This window comes from Caloenas nicobarica, chromosome 1 (genome assembly GCF_036013445.1).
Source record: "Caloenas nicobarica isolate bCalNic1 chromosome 1, bCalNic1.hap1, whole genome shotgun sequence".
NCBI lineage: Eukaryota > Metazoa > Chordata > Aves > Columbiformes > Columbidae > Caloenas > Caloenas nicobarica.
This window is the reverse complement of record NC_088245.1, coordinates 17,292,014-17,313,893: the sequence shown is the minus strand read 5'-3', so window position 1 is coordinate 17,313,893 and position 21,880 is coordinate 17,292,014. Positions and strand designations below refer to the sequence as shown.

The following is a 21,880-nucleotide window of genomic DNA, read 5'->3' as shown; positions in this document are numbered from 1 at the left end:
CCACTGAATAATCCAAACCAGCACATAGTAATTTAGCTCCAATTTACATAAAATGGAAGCTGTAAGAGGTGGACGCAGTTCTAGTGAACTTGTGATATGTTGATCAGGACATGGCCAGTCAGTATTTCTAAATAATCAGGACTGAAAGCATGAGGGTATTTTTGTCAGGGGAGGAAAACTGGAACAATGCTGAAGCAGAAAACCACAAATAAGAGGAAACAGGAAAGTTCTCAGTTCAAAAACTGAGTAGTCACATAGATGGCAAACCAGAAATCTGGGCAGTTTAGGAACAAAAAAAGAGCAGCTTTTCTTTGGATGTAATCCAGCTTGAACTTTCAGCTAGACTATAAGGTAAAGGCCAGCACAAATTACTAAATGAAGTGGGGATGAAGAGAAATTTCTCATCTAGACATGCAAGTACTAGTAGGATTTTATCCATTCACATGAGATCATTCAGAGATGAAGTGAAGAGCAAGGGAAAAAGAAAAGGGATGCAGCAGGCTAAATGGGCCAAGTGGTTTTGGAGGAAAGTTTGTATATACACATGAGGAGAAGCAAGAAAGAAGCTTAAAGGAAAACATACAGAGAATTAGCAAAGGGCGAGGCATAAGGCAGAATCTATAGAATAACGGAAGTTAGTAGTTAATAGAAAAAACATAGTGAAAAAGGAAGAAGCCAGCTATTTAAACACAGCAGGAGGTATTTATCTTCCCCTTCTCTTCCCTGTCTCCCAACCAGGTCCAACCCAACCAAATACAGCACCAGCGCAGGCCACATGTCACATCAAAGACATGTTCATAACTATTAACACAGCCTCGAGGCGCCGCATTAAGCTCACTGGACTTCTAGAGCACCCACAGCCCAGCGAGGACACTTGCTGCAAGCGACCGTTCCCTTTGCAATGCCCTGACTTCTCTAACACAGAAAAGGAACTCTTTGCATCTTTAGTTCCTTTTTCCCCTGATGTAGGAAAAATATTTGAAGGTTCGGGAGGTGCCAGTACTTCGTGAATGAAACAATTAGCTTTTCCTAAAACTACTTAAAGAGGAATTAAGTGAATCCAGGGATTCGGTTGAGGAACTTGGACTTAAAGATTACTTAAAAGTAACAGCAAAGAAACCCCCTCCGTTTCTCCAAGCAGAATGCTGTGACTGTCCTTTACTGTTAAGCCTGGTCCTGCACAGGCCGTGCTTTTACCTGCTCACCGGCGTCAGGCAGCGTGTGACGCTGCACAGGCCGCTGCCACCGTCAGTTACACAGAGAGCAGGTAAATGGCTCATTCAACTCAGTTCCACTATTTTCACCGGCTGCTAAAGCGAGCTCGAGAAAGCAAGTGCTGTTTTCAGGACGACTGTCCCCTCCTCCCCCGTGCCACGCAGTTCATGGCCAAAACGAGCCTTCCAGGCTCCGCACTCTCCTTCCACCAGGCTTCAGGTGGGCAGGGTTGAGTCCAGTCTCTGAGTACTGCTGCAGATGCAACTCGTTTTGTACAACTATCTAATGAGAAATGCGTTGAAGTAGAACAAGTGAGAAGTTACGTGTTCTCAGAACACAGAAAACACCAGCTTAGAAGCACCATCGCATTGCCAGATGCATCATGAGAACCCTAAATATTGGAAAAAAAAGAGAACAGCATGCATTCGGGACTGGAGGGCCTGTCACAGACTGAGCTATTTCGGCTGGGCCAAACACAGAAAGGAGCACTCTAAAGGCAAACAAATCAGTCTGGATTAGATAACCAGGCAGCTCGCTCCCAGGATTATGTTCCTAACCGCAGACAAAGGCTCATGCACTCCATGAGGGCCAGTGCTGGGCCACAAGCCCCTGGCACAGCCCATGGAGAGAGCAGATCTGCCATCGATCCCCAACAGGGTTACTTATGGGTTACACAGAAGCGCAACCAGAGGCTGAGCAATGAGCTACGTGTCGGTGTGAGCGAGGAGCTGAAGTGACGGGCTACGAAGATGCTGAGGGGCCTAGAGCCCCTTTCTTATGAGGAGAGACTGAGAGAGCTGGGTCTGTTCATCCTGGAGAAGAGACGGCTGAGAAGGGATCTTACTTAGGTTTATAAGTATCTCCAGGGTGGGTGTCAAGAGGATGGGACCAGACTCCTTTCAGTGATGCCCAACGACAGGATGAGGGGCAATGGGCACAGACTGAAGCACAGGAGGTTCCATCTGAACATGAGGAGAAACTTCTTTACTTTGAGGGTGCCAGAGCCCTGGAGCAGGCTGCCCAGAGAGGTTGTGGAGTCTCCTTCTCTGGAGACATTCAAACCCACCTGGACACATTCCTGTGAGATCTGCTCTGGTGAACCTGCTTTAGCAGGTTGTTGGACTAAGTGATCTCCAGAGGTCCCTTCCAACCTCAGCCATTCTGTGATTCTCTGTGATGGCAGACACTGCAGAAGAACAGCCACCGCACCTGGCTGTGAAATGCCACTGCTGAGCACACCTCCTGCACAGCTCTGGGTGGGAAGGGCTCGTTCTTACCTCTGTGCCCAGCCAGAGCACAGCCCGCAGCTGTCTGTTCTGTGGGGGAGCTCTGGCAGACGGGGTTTGGACCCTGCAAACAGCCTTGGGTCACCGCGACCTCCTGCAGTGGCAGCAGCTTAGACATCACTGGTTCCTTTTTCATCCCTTAAATTAACCATGTGGGTATAAAAGCGACAGGTGTACTTACAGACAAAGATTAACCAAAAATATGCATGCACTCCCCAATACCTTAACAGGATTATTTAAAATAAAAGCATTTCCTTTGGGCTCCAAAAACAATGAGAAACAAAAGCCACCCGCCTCCCCTCAAGTGGGGGACTTGAGGTGGCGATGAATCTGCTGAAAAGCACTAACTCACCTCGTTTCAGGAAACAGGTGTGGTTTTGATAGACAAGTTATTAAAGTCTGTAAAAAGTGTTAGCACAAAGCATTTTTAGGTTTATTTAAATAAAAATTATAATTTATACAAGACTTTTTAAATAAACAAGATTTTCTTAAAAAATGTACAGGGCAAATCATTTCATTATTTCAATTCTTTATACAGTATAAGTCTTTTGTCATGTCAAACAAAAGTTACACTGATAATGAATTATTTACAACTTCAAAATATAGACTCAAACTTCAGACATAAAAATTTTAACATCCATTATATTTCAATGATTAGTAGAAATCAAACATCTGCCAAAATGTACAGAATTCAATAAAAACTACCAGTGTTTTTAATACGTTTAAGTAGCCAAAAAAAGTACATCCTTTCATCTCTTCACGATTGGGTAAAATCTCTTTTCCCTCTGCAGGAACAAGGGTAGGGTTTTGCTGCTGGCATCCTGTGTGATGTTGCTACTAATAAATAGCTTGTTGCATTCAATCTTGCCTCACAAAAGCTACAGTGCACAGAAAGGCATGATTTCATATTTCAGCTTTTTTTGCCTTTTGAATTTAAACGGTCACTGATAACGAATTAAAGCAGTCAGTTTTCATCTCCCTTTTTTTTTCTCTTTAAAAGGGACTCAAACTAACCAATGCACTTCTAAAGAAGTTAAATCCAATTACACGTGAATGATCCAGCAATGAACCACAGACATCAGAATTGCAAATACAATCAGCAAACAGACAGACGGAGTGACAAGAACACCACTTTCTGCTATTAGAAAGTAGCACTTTACATTAAGTGGTACGACCCAGCCTGTTATTGAAGCACATCAGGCCACACTGCAAAACTATGTAGGACCACTGGAATTTATCAGGTAGATATTTACTCACTGTCCGTCCCCTCCTGCCCTCCAAACCCATGAGGGAGCAGCAGGAGGAAAACCAGGAGAACCTGTGAGCAAACACACCCAGGTTATCTCCTGGTGCCTGCGACGCTACGTGTGCCAGAGCACTTACGCTGCAGGAACCTGGACAACCAAATGTAAAGTGAACTTCGCAACATATGTACACAGTTGTTTGTCAGTTATATTACAACTCTATTAAAAAAAAAAAATCCAGCCTGTTTTCTATATATTAGAATGAAACAATGTTGCATTGCAGTTTGCACTAGGTTTAGTGTTTTAAGAATTGCTAATTTTTACCTTCACACTGTTAAAATGTGGATTAATTTCAAATGTCAGCACATTAAATTTTATAAGAAGTTTCTAATTTCTTTGTCCGCGAAAAAAAAAATTAAGAGCACGTTGTATGCATGAGGCATTTCAGTCTAGGAAAAGGATAACTATTTCCTTCCTCCCTGTTGGAAGCCCAGGTACGGTTAATTGTCCCAGCACCATCAGCACAGGCAGGAACCAGAACCTTGGACAACCCTGTAGACTGGGCTCAACCAGCGAAGGGTGAGACAGGGGAGAGATAATAAGGGCAAATCAACTGGTTTCCTGCTGAAACTGCTGTTATGATCAGAGTGAAGGTATAAATTACACTTGAAAAATGATACAAAAATAAGAAAAAGAGCATGCTCTCTGTAAAAAATATAGTTTTTTGTTTCTTCAAAAAAAAAAAGGATAACCTTAAACACACCCAAAAGATTTTTTCTTAAGACAAAATGAATCTGATTAAGATTTATATAACATTAAGCGATTTTAATGCCTATTTGTTAGCCATTTTCTATTAAAGGAAGCTTCTAGAAAGGAAAGCTAAATGATAATACACAGCAATTACAAGAGGAGATGAATTGAATTTAAAGTAGGTTTGATGAGAAAAAATTAAGATGAAGGATTTTTACTTAAACATAAAACCTACATGTGTAAAGAAAAGAAACCACAAACTGTCAGCTACATCCATACTAGATGGTGGCAAAATGGGTTTCCCACGAGCTTCACTTACATTTTTAGTTGTCAGGCCCTGATTTACACCGTACCTAAGGAGGTGTTAGAAGTGCACCCCTTTTTCAGGTCATGTAAAGACATGTTCAAGTGCTACTCTAAAGGGAGAACTCAAAAAAAAAAAAAAAAAAAAAAAGAAGGCATTTTAGCCATTATGGTGGATTCTCCCCCATTCTTGTTCACATCTCCACCCGGGGCACAGAGTTTTACCCCGTCAGTGTTTCACTTTACGATACCCAACCAAATTCACAGTATTCAACAGTATTTCTTCATATCAAGTTCATATTAAGTTCTTCATACCATACCTCTTCATGGCCAGACTGAAATAAGGTTTGTACAGTTTGATTGCCACCTTCTCCATCACTGCTGCATTTGTTGAGAGACTTAATTAAAACCCATCTTAAGAGTTAAATACCCTTTGGTGTTTATCTCCTCTCACCCTCCTTCATTTTACCCCTTTTCCTATAAATAAAGAAAATTCTTAGGTTTTTTTAAAAAGAGAAAAAAATCCGTGAATTTAAGTTCCATTTTTAAATAAGAATTTGCATCTCCATTGCTTTTTCTGTGGACATTTATACAGTATCTGGAGATATCCATACTAGTCAACTCAAAAGACACAGCAAAAGAAAAGACATACTGGAAGGCTTGGCATAACTCCTACTGTGCTTTCATGAAAACGCAAATAAAATTCTAAACCTCTCAGATGGGTGCTATTATATAGAGTATAAAAGCTTTCTAATATTAAAGACAAAGGTCAATATGTGCTTTGAGGCTAGAAAGGCCTGAGAGAGTTTAGAAAAGGAGCACAGCCTTCCTGTGTTACCTGGCAGTTGGGTTTAATTGTTACTAAATTTTAATTTTGCAACAGGAAAGACAGCAACATACCAATGCTGCTCAAATTATGCTTTGAAAAGGAACTAGTGCTTTCACCTGGTACATTACAGTGTTATTTAATTACAAGGTAACTCAAGGGAAAAGCCAAATTGAAAAAGAGAGTCGTGTCTCAGTTTAGTTTAATTATTCCCACCTCCCCCAACACAAAAAGTCTGCAAGTCTTTTATGCATCAACATACAAACACCTTGTACATACAACATGTACAATAGTTGAGCCCTTCTATGACAAGTATCTACAGAAATACAAATATACGATGCCTAACATTTTAGGAACAACATTTTGGTGCCCTCTTTTATAAAAAGTATCTGCCTGCCTTCCTTCCTCTTACTTTGGTTAATTAGGAGAGGAAGATATAGTTACAAACTTTCTCCTCCAATTCACTGTACAAGCAATTTAAGTGTCTACACAGGAAAAATCGAACCTAACCAAACCAGTAAAATATCCTTCTGCAATGCAAGAATTAGCTAGGAGGAGTTATTTTAAGTGTGGTTATAAATATGGAAAGACTAGATGATAATACTTCCTTGGTGTTGCGGTGTTGCTATTGGTTTTAACAAAGAACCCAATTAAAAACTCTGAGCTGAAGAACGAGACTTCAGGCTGCTGCAGTCATCGTTCTAACATCTCGGGGAAAAATAACTAAGATAAAGGGACAAATGTATCCCTAGTGATATCAGTGGAGTTATAGGGACCAATCTGTTTCACTTGGTTTATTTAGTCAAGTTCTCCAAGTATCTTCCCAGCTTTTAATGTCAGTAAATAAACATTAAAAGTGCTTAATGTGCAAGGCTAATAGTGATGATAGCACTTTCACTCTTTTGTTTCATTTTGTTTTTTGTTTTGTCTTTTTTTACAAAAACCTTAAAAACAAACATGAAGGCATATATAAAATACACTTGATTTATGTAACAGATAGAATATAAACCACAAGACAAGAAAAATTATTGCAAAATAGATGAGGATGTTCATTTTTTTCACTAACAAGTTGTAAAATAAGAAATTTTACTTTAGGTCTTCTGAGATAAGGTACTAGCTCTCACTGCTTGATGATGCAGAGGTTATTTTCACATATTGGTTGAAAATTGTCTCAAAAGCTTCATCTCTGTGTACCATGGCACCAAACACCAAGGGCTAAAAGGAAAAAAAAAAAAATCATGTCAGTCCAGAAAAGAAAAATCTTGCTCTAGCTATAGTTTTGGCCAAATCAACAGAACAGGAAATGAACTGTACTTGAAGTGCTTTAATAAAGACATAAAAATCCTTTTCTCTATTAAATCCTTGGGTATATGGCAGAGTTTCTAAGATTTTTTTCAGTTCTCCATCTTGTTCTTAAAACAACCATGAAGTAAAATGCATCTGCACAGAGCATTAGCAGTGGAGAACACTTCGGCTCTCTTTCCTCTCCATCCACTCAGTGTATACTGTTTTCCTGATCGAACTCTGCCTTCATTAAAGATTTCTAAAAACCTTTACCAGTGTCTTTTTGTTTTGACTCATATATATTTATTTAGGTAGATGAACATTTTCAACCTTGTATTGGAGAAATGCTTCCCAATATCAGTCAACTAGCAGAAAGCCTGGTACAACAGTCGCGTGACTCGGAGAAAAGTTATTTATAAGTGATTAGTTTAAAATAAGGTTCAGTTGAACGTTAAGAAAAGCTTCAGTCGCCCAAAGGGTATCTGAGGCTTAGAGAAGCTTAAATCTTTAGCACCGTAAGACTGAAACAGGAAAACTGCATCCGAGCGTCAGGCCCTTCCACCCCAAAGCCTCCTCACCCACAGACACTCTCAAGACATCAGCTTCTCATTCCAGACTGCACCGCGGAACAGCCCCCGAGCTCCTGGTGAAGGACACTGAGGGAACGGTCAGTGGAGGTAATGAAATAATGGAGCAGAAAGGATGGAGCAAACTTTTCTTAAGTGTTATAGTCAAACAGTCCAGATGCAGTAGAACAACCTACATGTTTAAATCATTAATATTCTGAAGCCAAATCTACAGAGTAATAGACAAGTGAATTAAATATTAAAAAAAAAAAAGCCAAACACTGGAAAAAGGGGAGGGAAAAGCCTTTATGTTGGTGCGAGCCAGAGAAGGAAGACAAAAAGGGCATGAGGTCAAACACAGCAATGCCGATACAGCTAGGTACTTACTTTTTGTGTAGATGGTGTCGATACAGCAATACCCATCCCTGATCCCGGGAGAACAGAGAGCACTTTATACTACAAAGAAAACAAACAAACGACGACATAGACCAAAGATACCCTATGTACTGAACGACTGCAAAAGGTGCTGAGAAGGTGACACAACTCGTCAGTGGTTTATCCTCCCAGCCACAATGGACATCTGCTCCCTGGGAGTGCCTGTGAGCATCACCTACAGGTGTCTCTACAAGTAACATTCACTCACTGTTTAAAGGAGCAGCAAGCAGACCAGAAAAATGAATTTTCAAAATGAAATAGATAAACAGGGTACCTTTTTTTTTTTTTTTTTAAAGAAAGTCCATAACGCTAAGAAGGAATACAATTTGGTGAACTGGGCAATATCCCCAAGGGGGAACAGACCCCAGGCCTGACCTGTGTTTCCCACCCCCAAATAAAACCAGGTGCAGTACATTTTTACACTTGGCTACATGTAATCCCTTTCTCATCTTCACTGAAAAAGCTACACAAATGAAAAAGGCCATTTATGGCAGTAAAGACCTACTAAACAACGAGTCAGCGTTACTTCAAGTATGATGTTTAGAATTCATCAATATGAATTATTAATTCCAACAGGAATATTCAAGTTGAGCATAAGTTGTTTGCTGTATGGACATGTGATTTAAATAGAAGGAATTCATTTGAAAATCTGGAGGTGCTTAAGCAGCGGACACCAGGCTGAGGCATTTCTTTGCACAGCATGATTTAATCCATGGCACTCACAGCCACAGGCTGTGGTAGAAAGCAGGGGGTGTCTGTGTTTAAGAGTAGGACATGTTCAGAGAGGGTAAGTGTCATTAAACATCGTACAGAGTGATGCAAGGCACCAATAAAGCCATTGGTGATCGCAGGCTGATAAAACTCGCCCCGAGGAAGGACCATGGTTGTACTTGCCGTGCTTCCAAACATCCACTTCTTGATGGGTGATGGGATCCCAGATAGATGAACCTCCAGCCCAATCCAGCCTGCCTGCTCTAATGATTTACCTTTCTCCACTGACAATAATCCCTCATCCCTCTGAGGCACCTGCTTTTTAGATGGTGGATCTACTGATATCAACACCCAAACTGAAGTTAGTGTTACACAATTTCTGCTAACAATAAATCTTCTTTAAGCCTACACAGCTCCAGTCAATGCAGGAGTTATGAAACAACACAACTTTAATTTTAAAATAATTCCGAAGTGCAAGGGTTTAGTGCTTTTATGCTCATAGTGAGCTTGCATGTGGCCAGTCCAAATGGCTAAACAAGCAGTTCTGGGAAACATTCTTGATGAAAGAATTACATTTTACTTATAAAAATTACCAATGGCATGCTTTTTCAAAATAAGCAGAAAAGCAAAACATGACTAGCTGAACACAAAACGAGTTTTCTCCCCCACTTGCAACACAAAACATACATACCTTCTGAATATCGGTTATATCCGTGAGCTTTATAACTTTATTTCTTTTAGATGAGCCAGATTTGGAGCTTTCAAAGCACAAGTAACTGAAGACAAGGAAAGAAAATGCTCATTTAGATGCAGTATTCTAAAACAAAGCTCTCAATACCCCTCCTGTCACTTCTGAAGTTTGAAATCTCACAGGTTAAAATCAGCTTTAAAAAAGAAAAAAAACAAGAGGCACGTGATATGCAATTCAGTTATGGCTTCTAATTTAGAGCAAACATCCATAAATTCTAGCAACTGGTTAATATGTTTGAAAGTCCAGAACGTACAGCATACACGCACACAAAAAAAGATCTTGTATTTATATTACTGCACTGAATCGTTAAACCTGACAAGCATTTTCAAGACACGAGACGCACATATATATCCTTAAACAGTTGAAATACCGAAACTCAAAAGGCTTGTAAATCTTTTACCATCCTAAAAGAAGATTAATGGAAAACACTGCATTAGTTTCATGTTATTGTGATGCAGACGAAAGCTCACATTTCTAAATGCTGGAGAGTGGTCTCCATCACTAGGTGACATTGCATACAGATGAGCTTTACTTCCATTCATTACAGTCCAAAGGAATTTCAGTGCAAGACCCAAACAGTAGTGACAATAGTTATTGAGCCCCGGGAGGCTGAGGGGTAAGTAAGGATTTTAAAAAAAAAAAAAAAAAAAAAAAAAAAAAATCAAGTACTAGTTTTGAAACCAAAGATTGAATTTCTATTTTCTTTTTGTTGCACATTGTTTCAAGGAAGCTGTACATTCAACTTGCTCCAAAAAAAGAAAATAAGAGTATTTGCCAAATAACCATTCATCACAACTCTAAAAATACACTTAGCTTTTAGGTTTGTTCTTTAGTATATACATAGACAGTAAGTTATCTGCATGAAGAAGTGCAGCTACTAACAACTGACTACACAGAGCTACTCTCCATTCCTGTGTGAGCCTTTCCAAGGCAAAATCACATTTCTTAAGCGTTACCACACCCTGGATTCAGCTCTCCCTCTCCTATGGTACTTTCTTGGGGTTTTAAAGCACCATGAAAATGCATTTTTGTTTCAAAATATTGTTAAAGGATTACTTTTAGATTCTAATTTTTTAAATGTCTGTTGCATTTCCCTCCTAAGAAACGTGTGGAAGGCAATGACTCACTTTTCTGTGACATAAAGAACTCCATTCCTGATGTAGTCCGTAGGCATCTTCCTATCTCTGTTAATCAAGCAACAGCGCCAGCCATTTTCACACACTGAAAAAGTCATAACAAGAAATCTTACTTTAAGAAAAAGAGACAGGCATTATCCTCAACAGTTCCCTTATAAAACAGCATAAAGCACTGAAAATTAAACTTTAGATACCTAAAACTAGATGTGTTTACAAAGAAAAGCGTAAAAAAGGTGCTTTTAGACATCACAACATCTGTTTTAACACTAGTTTAAAGAAAAAGCCAAAACAAAAACCACCCACACAATTATTCCCTTTAACTTGACTACTCCATTTGCATTTCCACAAAAGGCAGTGCCAGGCTGTGCATTCCTTCAAAGAACTGCAAGGATGTGGAATGAAAGAGACTGTCTCCATTCATCCTAATTTAGAGCAAGTCTTTTTAATCGAAAGCCTGTACCAGTACACTGCACAGAGAAGGAATTCAACTTTAAACTATCCTTGGCTTTTTAGAAAATACTCTGCTAATGTAGCCTTCCTGTTGCATAATACCTGCCAAAGGACGCTCATTTTCCGACAGGTTAAAAACTTCATGGAAATTCCCCCTCTTGGTGGTATGAAAACGACTCGTGTCTTCATCTTTGCTTATCCCCGTTGGGGCACTTGAGCCCACATAACTTCTGGATGCTGCTGTCTGAAGCTGCAGAAAAATAAACACGATTCCAAAATTTGAACAGCAACATTTAAGCTGCGCTCTTAAAAATAACTTGGCGAACTATTCTTCCTAAAAAAATCCGTAATGCAACAATATTCGTTAAGTACTTACATAGAGTTAGCTTTGGACTATTGCACTACGCTATTGCCATAGCACAAAGCTCCAATGTGCTCTCTGAAGATCACTTTTCAAAGTGCTGCCCTTTGATGGACGCCCTTTGCGGGGGTGAAAGCACACAGTGCTAGATGTACCCATCTGAAAACACCACTTTTCTACAGTGAAGGGCACATCTGATTAGATACAGCTAAGTCACTGCACACAACTCCAATCATTATACTAGTAGGACTAATAACAGTTAATATATTATCGATACTTGGCTTGTCTTCAAGAGACAGACCAAGCACAAAATATTATTGCACAAAACAAGTTTAGAAGGAAAAAAGAGCAAACAAAGACAAAGTCACACAAAACCGCATCAGTTCATTAGGAACACATATGCTGAAATTGAAAGGAAGTTTTCCACGCTAGGATCCATACCTTTTCATGCCCTGACAGCTAGCAGGAAAAGAAACAAACAACACAAATGTGACAGTGACAAAAGAAAAAAGTGAAATCTACTTAACAGTATAATACATAGAATAAAACATGAACCAAGTGAAGCTGCAAGATCTTGCTCATAAACCAAGAGACTACACACAATGAATGCAATTAAAAAAAGAAGAGTTATCAGTGGTTAGAGCACACCAGTTCAATTTATTCAGGTTGTGTTAGAGCCATTGATCTTTCCTTTGCTTTGAAGATGAACTGAATTTTGAGAGTGTTGACATGTGAAATAAAATCAGAATGGTTGTCAGCACCCTTGGGGAGGTGGGGAAGGTAGCATGGAGCTCTCGAAACTTGAGTTTACTTGAGTAAAATCTACTTTTACACAGAGCTCCTGAACCACCAGAGGCTGCCCTAGCAAACAGGCCTTGCTTCTGGAAGGACAGCAGGCACTTCCTTTTGGAAAACTTACTTGCGTTTGCTTTTTCATTTTGATGGGGCAGCACACGATTCCAAAGGCTGGCTTTTGCCATCGAAGCATTAACAGCTCCGTTCTCAGCCCTACCGCACACATGCAGTTAAACGACTGGCAAACTGACAACATGCAAGCTCAGGACTGAGCCCTTCTCTGCAAGGCCTGGGCTGTCGGAGGCCAGCCAGGCTCTGCTGCCTTTTTTTTTTGTTTTGCACGTAAGTTGGCGGAACTCGACACTTAGCAGGATTTAGCGGTAACAAAAGAAATCCAAAGCAAATGAAAAAAATGTGCACTCAGTTACTGAGTACAAACCAGACTGACAAAACAGGCATGACAGAGGGTATTTACCATCCAGCTTTTAGGGTAACTGTAATACAATGATGCCTCGGGGAAAAAGAATAAAAAGAAAGTTGACATGGAAAGCAACTGGTTGATGATAATTGTACTCTTGCTTCAGCTACTGCCCCTCTGCTGTGCCCTTAGCAATGACCAGGCCCCTGGAACCAGGGGAAACACGAGCTTCTCTAACAAGTTGTGTGCATGTAAAGATCACGAGAATTTTTGGAAGGCTTTCTTAGACAAGTTATTTGGCCCCATATGCACATAACCAGGTGAAGCTCCATGTCCCAAAACATACCAAGGTCATGGCAAGAAGTCTAATGCTTTTTGCGCTGGAATGAGGATTATTCCTGCTCTCTGCTACACTGCTTCCTACCTACCTGTTATATAAAGAGATTTTAAAAAGGTTATTAAACTTCGGTGGCTGAAGATGCGAGAAAGTTCTGCTCTTACTTCTAGTCCTTCCTAAAACAGGTGAATATTTCCCCCACCCTTAAAAGAAGTGGCTAATTCATCCACAGTCACCCAGGCTTCAGACAGCCTATTCAGTCTATTACTGAAAAAAAAGCATTGCAACCGATTTTGATAAGCCTTAAATCCAACTGGAAGTGATTAGATTTGTAATGCTGGTAGAGTCCTGACTGTAAAAGCATCACCAACAACCTGAAGGTATTCCTTTTCACTTGATCTGTCATCAGCTTTTGACATACCACCCTTATCCATCACGCACTGTTGTCAAGATTGTTCTCGAAGGACATGGGGTCAGAGTGCTGGGATAGGCAACAAATATTGCATTGTGTCTCGGTTTACAGTGTCTTGTATGTGGCTTAATGATAAGAAGCCAAAGCAAATGCACATGCGCTGACACCATGCGTTTTTGGGCTCCGCCTTTTCTATGAAAAATTGAAAAATCTATTTGGTTTTTACCTTTTTGTACAAAAATCTATTTTTTATACTATGAGGTTCCCAGAAATCTCTCAAGGGTAAGAAAGTTTGTCTCAAATTATTGAGACTGAGTTGTCCAAGACATTTGGAAGCAGATGACGCAGCCCTGCACATCACTTCCAGGAACACAAGCCAAGACCACCAAGTCAGACACAGGAGTACAAAAACCCTGGCCTTGTCAAAACTTAAGCCATACGGAAAAGCCAGAAGGGATAACTACTCTCTAAGTATACAGATTCAAGTTCAGCAATTCAGAGCCCTTCCACCTCTAAGACAGATTAGAGAGACCCAGCAAGAAGCTGCCACCACCACCACAGTACGTGACTGATAACCTGTAAGCCCCAGAGGCACAGAAACTTTTAAGCCCATCTTTTGCCAGCAAGAGAAATACTGACTATGGATGGCTCTGGGTGCTCATCCACCTCTCTCATCTCTTGGAAAACAGGAGCAAAAGACTCGCTTTCTGTCAGAGGCCATCCTTCTCTTCTACCTCCTCCTGAAATATTCACATTATGCTGCAGTTCTTTTACCACCAACTGCTCCATCACCCCCAGAACCCCATATTTCTTCTTCTTCACAGGTTAACAACCAAGGGGCTATGTGTTTATCCCTTTTGCTCTCCAGGTGCACGCCAGGCTGAATTACTGTTGAGTGCTGCACATTTTAGTCAGGGAGTTTATGACAGTACTCAGATACTCCATGAATGCAATTAGATATTGTGATAAGACACATTAAGCAAACGCTAAAATGGGATTAGACTGAAGTTTTCTTACAACTATTTTTATTTTTAAATTAATAAACATTCACAAATTCAGGGATAGGGAAAAGCATTATTTGCTTTTCAGATATCATGTCAGGCTCCAAAACAATTTGCAAAGATGCACAAAATGCAACATTCAAATATTTAACTATGAGATATTAACAAAAGAAAAATTTACTGTTAGAATACCAACATGGTGAAAAGTCACTTATCACCACTATGCTAAAAGGTCACCTAATACAAATAACCACAAGACATAATGCCTTAATCTGTAAACTACTTTATTACCTCTGTTACAGCTTATCCCACTAGTGAGCCACATATTATACTCAAGCCTTTTTAATTTTTTTTTTAACTAACTGTTCTTCAATCTACACAAACACCTGAATTTCCACTGAAAAAGAATGTCTGAGAACAGAGGAGTACAAAAAGACTAAATTTTGACAATAAAATCACACAGAATGTATGTAACACAAGTTGATATGAATATGGATGGTGTTATTTTTCTGTGGTTAGCTTCATACGACTTCCAGTACACATATATATCTCTATATACAGATTTTGATAACAGATTCCTTTCATAGAAGAAACAGAATCCATATAAAAACTCTGTGGCTCTTTAAAATAATAAAAAATAGAACTAACATTGACTGTTAGAATTTAATTAACCTTCCCTTTAATGTGCTCTAGTCACAGGGGAAAAGGGAAAGGGAGAAAGGGATCTGATTTTCAGATGTTGGAAACAGAGGGACAAAAAGATTTATTAGTCTCACCCGTCTTGACACTGTAGCATTAGATCTTTCTTTGAGCTGAGGATCTGTTGGGAGACTTGTCCAGATGATATAAGGAGTATCATACTTAGCTCTTAGTCTGGGGCATCGTTTGAAGATAAAATCAATAAGGAAAAACTTGATTCCAGCATAGAGTCCTGAAAAAAAGGTCACTTCAGTATGCATGTTAAAAAGGCATTAAGAACATCACTGTTTTGATCATGAATTACACCAAATGCTGTATCTTCAGTCAGAGTGCTAAATCATTCTTTTGGTTGTAACATTTTGATTCTTCTTCCAGAGACAGAAAATGATTTTTCTTTTCCTCCCCTGCCCAGATTCCTTCCTTCCCACTCCCAGTTCTTTTAAACCACTTACGTAGCTTCTTGTTATGCAGAACAACATTAAAAAATTTCAAACATACATTCCTTATTACCAGAAGTATTCTGAAACATGACACACTTCCAAGCCAGAAAACACGCCAGAGCATTCAACTCTGCAGCTCCCTGCAAGAATTTAAATGGCAACAGAGGGCTCTCATGTACTGCATTAAACTCTATCTTCCAGTCCAGTAAGTCCTCTTTTCTTATACAAGTGATTTCTTCACATTCTGCCTGATTAAAAAGGGCTTGAAATACTCCCTCAAAACATTACTGAACGCAATTCAGATCACCTTCTAAGAGTCAGAGTAAAAAAAAAAAAAAAAAATTCCTCATGTATCTAATTCAATTGCCATGTCAAGCAAACCTATGTTTATGTTCAGGCCGACACAATCTGAGGTTCGGTGCCACTATAAGTGATACTCATTCAACTATATCATTACTTCAATGAAAAAAGAGAATTCTTGGTTCACAGTAGATGGCTTCATATCTTCAAGACAGTCTCATGCTGTAGCGAGAACTCCCTTTTCCCAATTTCCAGCTGAGACTTTATCTGCAGCTTCACCCCCAGTAATCTGTTCATTTTGTCCAGCCTATCCTTCAGGTTTTACAAGTAGTCCCATTAACCTTTGCATTTTTTCCAACCCTGTCAGCTTTGTGCCTTCTATGTGGTCCCGCATATTTAATTTGCAAGGATATATGAGTGAAAAAAACCCAAAATATACGACTTCCCAGAAGCCTTGTAGCTGACAGCGTGAAGACCTCTGCTAATAGCTAATCATAAACTTCCCCTCTTCGAGGAGGGAATGCATTATCCCATCTTTTTCTATTATATTATGTATTCAGAGAAGGTTTTTCAAAATGCACATGACAAACGATGCCAAGCACAATGAAAATACTTTAAAACACTGCATTATTTATTAATGCAGTGTTTTCTTTCTTAAGCTCTAAATTCTCTGTATTTTAACACATTAAGGCTAGGCTTTAACAAGTCAATTATTTATTGTGTTTACCCATGGCAAGACCAATAATCCTGTAGGGCAAAAAGCAGGATGCAATAAATGCTGCCCATAGAGCAATGTAGAGCTTCTGTGTTATTTCTGGCTGGACCCACATGAACAAGCTGAAAACAAAAAAGAAATAAAATTTTATTACTAGTGTTCCAGACATTGATGAAGTCTTGTTTCAAGAGAAAAAAAAAAAAGACTCATGTCAGAAAACTTACTTTTTAATTTTTTCCAGTATGTCTGCCATCTTGCCAAAAAGGTTCTGCATAAGAAGCAAGAGAATTAAGACCACGTCCCACATTAACTTGTTTTTTTGGTCCACATAATAGAAACCCACAGTTATCTTACTCTGTTGGTAATAAGCAATTCCCAGAAATTTATTTTTAACTGATTTTTAGCCGTCAATGTACTTCATAACTGAGTAAATAGAGAATAGCAATACTCTGACTTCCATTTTTCTTAACACCTTGTTCTGTAACTTAGGATTTTTTGCTAGAAGTGAAGAAGCTATTTGACCCCACTGTCACAACCAGGAAGTGTTTACATCACTGCAAAAATTTTAAATTAAGCTGTCAAATCTAAAATTTAAGAGCTTCTGTCAATAGGTAGCAAAGTGGAAAATTTCTTCACACATTTTGAGCACTGAAATTTCAGGAAAAAGTTACTGAGTTCATCACGTGCTGCGCTGTTAGCTTCTTTGGAAACCCACCACTATCAATCAGGTTCTACTAATACACCCTGGGAGTTACTGGATTCCGTGCAATTCCAACAACTGTTGATGCAAACTGACCCCTGCTCAGAACTAAGTGGGTTATTCAGCCATGTTCTCTGACCGATCCCTGCTGTCACAGCACCCGTAAACTTCACCTTCCCAATACATTTCCGAAGGTGTTCACATAAACGTATGCACGGCCACCGGCGGAAGGCAGGAGACAAGCGTACCCAGCTAAGCTGCTTTTGGCAGCGGCACAGTGTTGGACACGGCACAAGGCTGCAGCTCAGCTGGGCGGTGGAGGCATAGAATCATAAAACCATAGAATTGTTTCAGCTGGAAGAGACCCTCATGATCCATCGAGTCCAACCATAATCTAACCCCAGCACCCGGCTGCCAGGCCAGCTCAAAGCGGTGTAGCGGGGAAAAAACCTTCCTTCGCCCTCCCCTGCACAAGCAGCAGATTTCAAGGCTGGGGGTGGGGGGCGTTGGTGTTTAAGGGAGGCCGTTTCAGAGATGCTGTACAAACTGTTGAATTAACACAGCTAAACAGATAGTAACCTTCAGATAAATCTTGAAGGAATAGTTTTGCAATGAGCAGATTTGGGATATGGATCCACACTCCAGTACACTGGTAAGGTTCATCACCTGATCGACGTTATCAGCAGCTCACATGCATATATTAGAGACAAACTGTCAGAAGCTGCTTCTGTCCCCCTGCAGACCTCAGTCAGAGCCATGACTGGAGAACCTCAACCGCTTCTCTGAAGCATTGGGCCATTTCAGAACCTCCAGGAATCTTCCCAAGATCTCTGTTGCTCATAGGCAAAGATCCCTATGCAAGAAAAGTATTGTGTGTTTGAATGTTTGCTTCCACATGCTGCATAACAACGTCCTTTGACCACTTGGACTATGAACCTCCTTGTTTCTAAGGAAGCAGCCGGAGAGGTCCGAGAGCAGCACAGTACCTGCGCCTTCTGAGCCACGTCTAGAACAAGCTGAAACTTTTCAGACACAGTCAGGTCTTCTTTTGGGGGTTCCTTGGGCAAGAAAGAGATAAGCCATTAATTTTCAGCTCAGCTGAAACTGGTATTTTACAAAACTCCTCATGACAAGGCAACCCCTCAACATTCTCGGCAATAGTCCTCTCACTTCAGAGAGTCTCTAAATTTACCAAGTTCCTCCCTTGTTTCAGATTTACTGTTCGTGTCTATGGTTCTTTAGTTCTCAATGCTTTTCCCCCAGGGTATATGCAAACATACTAACATGAGGCTGTGAATGACACAATAAGTCTTTGGAGCAGCGTGCTTACAATGGCTTCCAGTCTACGACCACATGCTTAAACTGACCTATTTCTGGTCTAGCATAGAAATGTCATAAATTTATTTATTTAAATAGTTTATTGGCCTTTTAAAAGTAAAGAAACTATCCTAGAAGCAAGACCTCACTAAATCTTAGTGAAAAGTTTGAAATTCAAAGAGCTCCATCTTACATTAAAACTTAAAATCCTTCATGCTTAAAGCAGGGCATGAAAACATTAATTTCAAAATGTTACAAAGAAAACAGAATGCTTGAAGATCCCACAGGATCTAACTTATTCCAGGCTGGCATGTTCACACTGAGTCCAGAAATATGATTCAAGTTTGGAATATTTCAGGGCGAAACACCCAAATCTAAGAGTGCCATTAGTGAAGATTTCTAAGTTGCAAGAGGAAGAAAAAAGTTGTAGTGTCTTTATTTGCACCTCACTCTTCTTTCCTCTTACAACTACTCTCGTAAACACAGAGGAAGGTTTTAAAGGTGTGACTTTTAAAGTAGGCATACAGGTCAAACTGGCCAGAGACCTACCATGGGTTCAGAAACTTCAGGCACAATGCTCCACTGTATTCTCCAACCCCTAGAAGTTATGGAAATAGTTAAAGAGAGCAAGTACTTCTTCTCCACCTGCCAACACGGATTATTTGTAAGAGGTTAAAAAGCAGTTTTCTGCAATGGGCACTATGGCTAAAAAAAATAATAAAATAATCCCCAAATTAGTGAAGAACCCACAACATAAGTGCAAGTGGCCAACCACAGATAGCTTTAAATATATATACATTAAAAAAAAAAAAGCTAGGTAGATACTACACAGAATCACTGCTTGTGGGTTTTACAACAAAAGTGAGCTGTGTGCACAGAGTTAATAATTAGTAATATTTTTTCTTGTGGTTTTTTTTTTCATGTGAACAAAATTAGATCATCTTATTCAGAAGCCTATTTGCTACTGGCAATTTTCAAATAATAGAGTGTCAGACAGTAAGTATCAATTAAGAAGTCAGAAAATTATTTTAAATATGCACATTAAGGTGCTTTCCACCATTTAAGGGGGGAGAGACCATCATCCTAAACCAGCATTTTAAAAAGATCCTCTCAGTACAGAAAATGTACATTTTTTTAAACAAGTCTTAATCTTTAATAGAGACTGAATTTACAAATGGAAGATACTTTGGATAAAGCATGCTAAGAGCTATTGAAAAAGGCAAAACTGAAATTTCAGGCCTAGGTGAAAACTCTCTCCAGAAAAAAGCAGAAGGCTTCAATATTTAAGGTGATATTCTCCATATCTCCATATGTCTGAATGCTTCAGAATTTTATTTTAGAATTTTAATGTGCTGAGGCATTTGTCAGAGAACATGCAGCATCATTTATGATGACCCAAGTCACAGGATATGAGGATAATTCCTTAGAGTAGTCAAAAAATACAGAAAGCAATGAAATTAAGGGTATTAGAGTTTGAATTTCACTGTTAGACTTAATTCAGAACATTAGAAAAAGTAAGTTTACAACTCAATGCAAGAATAATAAAGCATCTTTTAAGCAAAACATTACAAGAGAATAATCTAATATTTAAGTAAATACCTGGCTATGAGGTAATTTAGGGACAACCTCAAAATTGCTAAAAATAAGAACATAGGAATGGCCCAGCCATGCCATACAGCATTCATGTAAATCTGCAGATTAAGAAAAAAAAAAAAAAAAAAAAAGAAAAAAAGAGGTGTGGATTATAAACTGGTGCAAAGTGAGATGCATGAAATATTGTTTCCCACTGTACTGCTGGGTTCAGAATCATGCAATACAGATCACAAAAATTAATAAATTTTAGCCAGACCACGACTGACAACAGCACCGCATTCATGAATGTAAAGTCAAAACTAAAATTGAACCAAATCTCCGGAGACTATACTTAACTAGTTCTCAGCTGCTTGAGAGAGAGTACTGAGTATTTCCAACACTGTGACTACTTGAAGGCGTAGGAAAAAGTAAACGCTAAAGTCTGTGAATCCGCTCTGTGACCACAATATGGTCCAACCTCACCCAGGGCAGCTGAAGCACCGGTATAATAGAAGAGTTATAACGATTAGCCCCATACGGGGCAACAGGATAAACTCTTGCTCTATTATTACAGGTCGGTTAAATCCCATATTTTTACCAAGCCTAAAAAGATTGCAAGAAAATAGGTTTTGTTTTAGCTAACAAGTACAAACACAAAGTGCTTCAAAAGGTATCTGGTCCCTTTTTTGTCTTCTGAAAATATAGAGACTTCAGCCTTCCTGCCGAGAGACGTCAGACTTTTCACTGATAACCCCAAACCAAAGCATCACCCTGGCTCCGAGGTCCCAGAGCTTTCTGAACAAAAGCTGAAGTTCCTTCTTTCAGCTTTTAACTGCAGAATGGGTTTGTCAGGAGAGGCGAGAGAAAAATCAGTATTTCGGGAGAAGGGACAGACACAGGTCACTAGGAGGGAAAGTCTCCTCCTCAATATTCCTTCAGCTGTGCTGTGCAAAGTAGCATTAAATAGGGCTCTATAACTTACAGGGAGAGATCTTTTAATGAAAAGGTGTGTGACATTTTCACCAAATTCATTCAGTTACAGCTACCAGTAATAATTTCCATCAATATGAAAATGTTTTATATGCACCGTAACCAAAACAATCTAGATCATTTAATTAACAATTAGAAGGAAAACAAATCAAAACTCCACTAAATAGTTCTGTCACTTTGTGGCATGCAAACCTCCTTACATAGCATGGGAATGCTTGAATGTAGCTCACAGACCCGATCTTTGCACCCTAAATGGTACTCAAATCACGGCATTTTGTCTCTCATCAGTAAGTGTGATCCTAATGAATGGCAAAGAGCACTGATGGTGAACAACAGCTTATCACACATGGCGGCCATCAGCATTTCAGCCCTTGACAACAAGAGATTTTGCAGAGGCTGAAGCAACCATTAAATTGAAGGACTGTGAGACAGGAAACAAGAAATGAGAGAACAATGCCCAGACTGTTATAAGTTATTTTAACAGTTACAAAACTATGCTACAATAAACCCAGAATACACAATTGAAGTGGCTTTGAAATATAATTGAAGTGACAACTACTGGTATTTTGTGTTAAATGAAATTACACTATTTGATTTGATTTAAACTGTAGCACAACTCCTACTCAGATATGGCAGTTTCAATGAATTTCAGTAAATATTACATTTTTAAAGTTCTTACTACTCCTGGAGGAATAAGATAACTTACAATAAAGGCAATAGCAGAAGTGTAGATAGAATACCAGTCTGATAAGGCAGAAAGATTCTTCACAAAATTAGTAACAGGTTTGGCACCTCTCTCTAAACACAAATGGAGAAAAAACACAACTGTCAGAATTAGCTGGCAGTGGTTAAATAACTTGTAAATG

At 39.4% G+C, this 21,880-nt stretch overlaps 1 protein-coding gene across 4 annotated transcripts in view; it reads right to left on the bottom strand.

Moving 5' to 3' along the window:
- Positions 1-3,092: 3,092 nt before the first annotated feature.
- Positions 3,093-21,880, bottom strand: part of GRAMD4 (GRAM domain containing 4) — an 82,153-nt gene continuing 63,365 nt past the window's right edge. Inside the window, exons 8-21 of one of the 4 annotated variants that reach the window (XM_065658223.1) lie at positions 21,721-21,812; positions 20,052-20,143; positions 19,002-19,050; positions 18,122-18,193; positions 16,660-16,703; positions 16,448-16,557; positions 15,058-15,212; positions 12,589-12,624; positions 11,760-11,777; positions 11,060-11,207; positions 10,499-10,592; positions 9,312-9,396; positions 7,862-7,930; positions 3,093-6,839 (exon numbers count right to left, since the gene is read on the bottom strand). In XM_065658223.1, coding sequence (XP_065514295.1) covers positions 6,738-6,839; positions 7,862-7,930; positions 9,312-9,396; positions 10,499-10,592; positions 11,060-11,207; positions 11,760-11,777; positions 12,589-12,624; positions 15,058-15,212; positions 16,448-16,557; positions 16,660-16,703; positions 18,122-18,193; positions 19,002-19,050; positions 20,052-20,143; positions 21,721-21,812 — 1,166 coding nt within the window. In that variant the 3' untranslated portion in view covers positions 3,093-6,737. The remainder of the gene's footprint in view (positions 6,840-7,861; positions 7,931-9,311; positions 9,397-10,498; positions 10,593-11,059; positions 11,208-11,759; positions 11,778-12,588; positions 12,625-15,057; positions 15,213-16,447; positions 16,558-16,659; positions 16,704-18,121; positions 18,194-19,001; positions 19,051-20,051; positions 20,144-21,720; positions 21,813-21,880) is intronic. The other 3 variants (XM_065658224.1, XM_065658225.1, XM_065658226.1) reach the window with 3 other exon arrangements.